We start from the raw sequence: 6,797 nt of genomic DNA on the forward strand, positions 1-6,797 counted from the left end.
AGAGGCTCCCATCCACCACCTTTTTACAGGAACCCTTGCTGTGGCATAAGACTCCTTCAGCCTTAATCGGTCGCTTGAGCCTGGGCGATCGGCAGCAAGTATCCATCCAAACCACCTTGATCCCCCCCCGTAGGGAATCCGTCTGTTACCGATAGGTCTCCCGGTACAGACATCCTTGTCATAGAATAAGTTAGGGCTAGGGAAGTAGGGACTTAGGCCAATAGGATCCCTTGCTATCGCCTCCCACCTTATTTTATGCAGTCTGTGCAGGCACATGCAACGCCAGAGTACCATTTGATTCCATATCGTTTCAGTCCATTTAGTAATACAGGTACTCGGCCTTAGCGTGTGGCTGTACATATGGTCCTTCGAGCCGGATTTGAACCAGCGACCTATGGATTTGAAGGATGCCAAAAAGATGTTGAAGACACGTCGTACCAACTACAAGCTAGAATTAACGAGTCAGCCGAGCCCGCCATCGCACGTAGTTCCACCGAAACCAGAAAACGGGCCAACTTGCCAAAGATCACCATCCCGATATTCACAGGGGAATACGAATCCTGGTACTCATTCCACGATTTATTTAAAAATCTTATCCACAACGACGCTACGTTATCAAACACAGAGAAAATGCAATATTTAAAAACACATTTAAAAGGCATATCAGACATTTTGTTACGTTGGAGAAAACATGAAGTGGCATTTATGGCGGACCTGGAGAAGATGTATCGGTTCATAAAAGTTCACGAGTCGGACTTGAAATATCAGAGAATACTATGGAGATGGTCCACAAGTGACCCAATCGAGGAGTATGCTTTGACCACAGTAACATATGGAACAGCCTCGGCGCCATACTTAGCTGTCAGAACCCTGCAGCAATTAGCACGTGACGAACAAGAAAGCTATCCGTTAGCAAGCAAAACAACACTACACGATTTTTATGTGGATGACATTTTATCAGGAGCAGATAGTAAAGAAAAAGCCAAGATATTACAAGACCAGTTGGTTAACATGTTGAATGCCGGAGGATTTAACCTAAGGAAATGGTCATCGAATAAGATAGAGTTGTTAAATAACATCCCAGAAGGAAGTAAGGAAGACGACATGATAAAATTACCACAACATGAAACAAGAAAATCACTAGGTGTGATGTGGTCACCAGCAGAGGACAACTTTCACTTTCAAATAAAAATCGCTAATACCGAAAAATTAACAAAACGATTCCTTTTATCCGAAATTTCCAAAATATTTGACCCAATGGGATGGTTGGCGCCGATCATAGTAGAAATGAAGTTGCTAATTCAAGAGTTATGGACAAATGGAATAGATTGGGACACACCCGTAGATGAAGCCATAAAAAAGAGATGGGAAGAGTTTTATACACAAATCAAAACAATTGAAACAATTCGAATACCCCGTTGGATAAAACATAAACACACGACCATCGAGTTACACGGATTTAGCGATGCGTCAGAAAAAGCTTACGGAACGGTGATATACAGCCGAATTAAGATGAGCGGCCAGTACTATATTTCTCTATTACAAGCGAAATCCAAAGTGGCCCCAAAAAAGACTAAAAGCACACTGCCCCGACTAGAGCTTTGTGCAGCACATCTATTATCCAAACTAATAATAAAAGTGAAGGACAGCCTAGATTGCGATAAAGTAACAATCCATTGTTATACGGATTCCATGATCACTATCGGCTGGATCAAAGGAGAAGCAGGGAAATGGCAAACCTTTGTCGCGAACAGGGTATCAGAGATTCAGAGAAGTACACCGACCGAATGTTGGAATCATGTGAAAACGACGGACAACCCAGCAGATGTACTGTCAAGAGGAATAGAACCACGCAAGCTAGAACATCATGAGTTATGGTGGAAAGGGCCCAGCTGGTTGCAAACCGACGAGATACCACATACCAAAACCACAATAGAAAAATGCCAAGAAATTGAAAATAACCACGTTACGATTACAGAAAACAAAAAAGAAAAGAAAATATGGGAAAGATTTTCACGGTTCCAACGTATGATACGGGTTCTGTCGTTTTGCTACAGAATAACACAAAAAGAACAAAAAGGAGAGATGTTAACGTACGTTGAAATACAACAAACAACAGGCAAAATCCTTAAACTAGTACAACAAGAAGCCTTTGCTGAAGAATATGAATCATTAAAAAACAATAAAGCGGTCACGAAGAAAAGTAAGCTGCGTTGTTTGGATCCATTCATAGGAGACGATGGGTTAATAAGGGTGGGTGGACGACTACACCACTCACAGTTGCCATACAATCAAAAGCACCCAATTATTCTACCGCACCACCACCACGTCTCCAGAATGCTAATTGATGAAGCACATCTTCAAACGTTGCACGGTGGGATCAGGTTGACAATAGCATTCTTAAGGCAGAAGTATTGGATTTTGGGATTAAAAAGAATGACAAAAGCCAACATCCGCAACTGTGTCAGATGTATACGGTATAAGGCGGCCACTGCATCACAGAAGATGGGACAGTTACCAGAACCGAGAGTAACTCCATCCCAAACCTTCAGCCACACTGGTGTCGATATGGCAGGACCAATACAAGTAAGGACTACGAAAGGCAGAGGGAATAAGGCGACAAAAGGCTATATCGCAGTATTTGTCTGCCTTGCAACAAAAGCCATACACCTAGAACTGGTGGGAGACTTATCCACAGAATCATTCATCGCTGCATTTATCAGATTTAAAGCAAGACGTGGCCACATATCACATATATACAGCGACAACGGAAGAAATTTCGTAGGTGCAGCACGAATGCTACACACGCAATTATTAGAAATCATGCAAACGCCGCATGTCCAAAATGCCGTAACTAGTATGGGAACACAATGGCATTTCAACCCACCCCTCGCACCTCACTTTGGTGGAATTTGGGAGGCAGGGGTCAAAGCAATGAAGCATCATTTGAAGAGAGTAATAGGAGAGTCAACATTAACATACGAAGAGTTATCCACGCTCTTGAGCCAGGTAGAGACATGCCTGAACTCAAGACCCCTTTGCGCACAAAGTGATGATATCAATGACAACACCGTATTAACACCAAGCCATTTCCTCATTGGAAGAGAGGCAGTGGGCATCCCTGATCCGATAAATGATGTTAGCACAAACCTACAACAGCGATGGAAATTGATTCAAAAAATGAAAAAAGACTTCTGGAAAACATGGAGTAGAGACTATTTACATCAGCTCCAGCAGAGGTATAAGTGGCAATTAGACCAAGGAAATATTAAAAAAGGAACCGTGGTTTTGATAAAAGACGAAAACGTCACACCCAGTCAATGGCCATTAGCAAAGGTAATAGAAACACACCCAGGAGCTGACGGGAAAACAAGAGTATTAACATTACAAAAAGCCCCTGGAAATTGTTTAAAAAGGGCAGTCCATAAAGTAATTCCATTACCCAACAACGAGGAAGATATGACAGAGACGCAACAGGTTGACGTCAACAGCAATATAGCACAACTAACACCAGTCAATGCTACGTCAGATCAATCAAACAGAACTTTTACAAAAGAATCACGAAGACGAAGCAACCAACGCACAGGTAGCAAATCCCCTTGGACATTATTCGTGACCCTGTTTACCTGTTTGATAAATATAACAACAGCAACTTACACAATAAAAAACATCAACGAAGGAATTTACGTGGAACATGTAGGGTCAGCAACAATTGACAGAGGAATATTCCGGATTCAAACCAATTACGCAAAAAGTAATATAGAAAGAGATGTTGAAGACATTCGAGGAATCACCGCACAATTCAAACACTACTGCGACACAGTAACAAAAACCAATACGGAAATTCACTGTACCCAATTGTATCGCCAGTTGTATGAAGGTCAAGAAAGACTAGAGGAAATCACTAATTTAATCTTGAATATAGGACAAATCAGAAAAAAAAGAGGATTATTCGGCCAAATGTTGACTTCGATATTCGGGGTAAATGACGAGGTCTACAAAGACATAGATACGTTACAAGGGAACCAAAACAAGCTGATAGAGGCCGCCAATCATCAAACCAAATTCATGATATCAACCATCGCAACAGTCAACCAAACAGAAGAAAGAATAGTAAAAAAGCTAGAAACATTCCAGACCAAGTTAAATCAAGCAATACAATATATGAACAATGTGAACAAATGGTACAAAAGAATAGACATCAATCACGTAAACATTAACATTCTTCACATGTATCAACTCGCAGCACATTACATAGATGAGATTATACAACACTACTCCAGACTTCAAGAAGCATATCTACATCAAGGAACGATCTATGATGTACTACAACTTAAAGAAGTTAACCAAATTTTGACAAACGCCAATAGGAAGCTACCAACGAAGCTAAGAATTGTGCAAAATCAACTAATAGATACGAAGGTCACAGAAAACTCAACATACATAAAAGTATATGGTTATTTCGCATTACAAGATATAACTAAATACACTTTGATTCACGTGACACCAGTACCAAAGCAAAATAAAAAAGGAAAAGTATACAGTTTAGAAGTATATCACAACATAATTGCGATTGATTACAATAATGAAAATTACTTCGAACTAGAGACCGAAGAATTTAAAGCATGTCTCAGAAAGAATACCGAATACATTTGTTACCCGACATCAGTAAAAAATATGCAGGAAAATAAGAATTGCATCATTGATCTGTTATTCAAAGGAACTGAGATGGTCAACTGTAACACGAGAGAACTAAACTTAACAACAACCGTATGGAAACAATTATATATGCCAAACACTTGGCTAATCATGACAGCAAAATCAGTGAAAGCATCAATAATTTGCGATGGAGAAAGGGAAGAAATTATGATCCAGAATACAGCTATCATCCACATTGCAGAAAACTGTATTATCAAAACAAGAAGAAACATTTTAGCAGCAAGAAGAGCTAACACAATATCGGTGTTAGCAACGTTCTCAAGACAAGCCAACTTTTCATTAAATACAAACGAAACAACCAATCAAATAGAAGATATAACCAGAGATGAGGAAGTTCTTGACAGCTCCAGAGACATATTTAAACATCTCACTAGTAACGAGAATTTACTCCAAAAACAATTAGACAATACAATTTGGAAACAGATACAAAGTAACTCGGTAGCAATTAGTCTCGGTTCATCGTTAGCAGTCTTTATTCTAATAATACTAACAGTTTGTTATGGTCCACAGGTCCTGTTGCACATTCGTTCCTGCACAACCAGCCAGCGGTCTGCTCCACTGTCCGTCGCCCCCGCCAGGTCGGCTCCACCGAAACCCAAGCGCCACAGAACAAACCCAACGGCCAACAACAGCAGCCAGTTCGAAGAAATAGAGTTACGTCCGATACAGCCGCTATAGAGCAGCTTCCCATCATCCTCGCTGCCTTCGGGAGTCGCCAGGATGTTTAAACAACAGATTGCATCAGCGCATCGCGCTGATCCACGCAGATGAATCTAGGGCATAAGCCAGCAGAAACATATTGTCTTAGTTGCACTTTACACGGATAGAATACAAATAAGATTTACATATGTGTGCTATAAGTAAAATTGTGTATATAAAGAAATGTAAATTGTAAATAAATCAGATACCAATTGTCCGTTGGTGTTTCACTACCTCCATACCCAAAAAACCTCTGCTTGCTCAGGGCGACACTCTGAGAGTAGAGGCTCCCATCCACCACCTTTTTACAGGAACCCTTGCTGTGGCATAAGACTCCTTCAGCCTTAATCGGTCGCTTGAGCCTGGGCGATCGGCAGCAAGTATCCATCCAAACCACCTTGATCCCCCCCCGTAGGGAATCCGTCTGTTACCGATAGGTCTCCCGGTACAGACATCCTTGTCATAGAATAAGTTAGGGCTAGGGAAGTAGGGACTTAGGCCAATAGGATCCCTTGCTATCGCCTCCCACCTTATTTTATGCAGTCTGTGCAGGCACATGCAACGCCAGAGTACCATTTGATTCCATATCGTTTCAGTCCATTTAGTAATACAGGTACTCGGCCTTAGCGTGTGGCTGTACACAATCTTACACCTTCCTTTTCACTTTTGAGAGTTTTTTTTTAATAAAAACTATCATATGTTCTTCCCCGGGACTCAAAATATCTCTATACCAAATTTTATCTAAATCAGTTCAGCGGTTATTGGATCCCTATACAAATTTTCACCTCCCTTTTCACACCCTTAAGGGATGATTTTTGAGCTTAAAAGTATATGCTATGTTATTCCCTGGGACTCAAACTATCTCTGTACCCAATTTTTACTAAATTGGTTTAGCGGTTTAGGCGTGAAGAGGAATTAAAAAAAAAAGTATTTTTTTCATATTTTATGTGTTTTTACTTCGGAATAGTGTCATTATGATATCATAAATGAATTCGGCATCCCCGATTTATACGAAAACGATACCAAACTTGGCCTAATAGCTTAAATGACATAAATATCAAGATCAAGTTGAGAGCCGCCCCCCCCCCCCTAAAAATTTACATCAAAAATTTCGGTGGCTCCACTTCTTAAATCCATTCTTGGGTCCTATAAGGACCAATCCTGCCAAAGGAAATCTCTTGTTCACGCAACGCCGTATATTAGGCTCAGCACCTTCCGCTATATCGGCCACTCGAGGTTATTGCTTTCCGTTTGACAACTTTGGCACCTCCAATCATGTGGGGATATTTATAGGTGACAGGCTGACAGTCGTATTTCGTTTCACCTAGCGCCTGTGTATACATTAAGCTTATTTAGTCTTTACTCTATTTTAAAAACTG

The 6,797-nt window shown here is 40.7% G+C and overlaps 1 protein-coding gene across 1 annotated transcript; it reads left to right on the top strand.

Moving 5' to 3' along the window:
- The first annotated feature begins 360 nt into the window (after positions 1 to 360).
- On the top strand, positions 361 to 5,447 carry LOC134792321 (uncharacterized). The gene is made up of 2 exons (XM_063763590.1): positions 361 to 3,586; positions 5,230 to 5,447. The coding sequence occupies exons 1-2, from the start codon at positions 361 to 363 to the stop codon at positions 5,445 to 5,447; spliced, it is 3,444 nt and encodes a 1,147-aa protein (XP_063619660.1).
- The last annotated feature ends 1,350 nt before the right edge of the window (positions 5,448 to 6,797 follow it).

The sequence above is a fragment of the Cydia splendana genome, chromosome 7, assembly GCF_910591565.1.
Source record: "Cydia splendana chromosome 7, ilCydSple1.2, whole genome shotgun sequence".
NCBI classification, from domain to species: Eukaryota; Metazoa; Arthropoda; class Insecta; order Lepidoptera; family Tortricidae; genus Cydia; species Cydia splendana.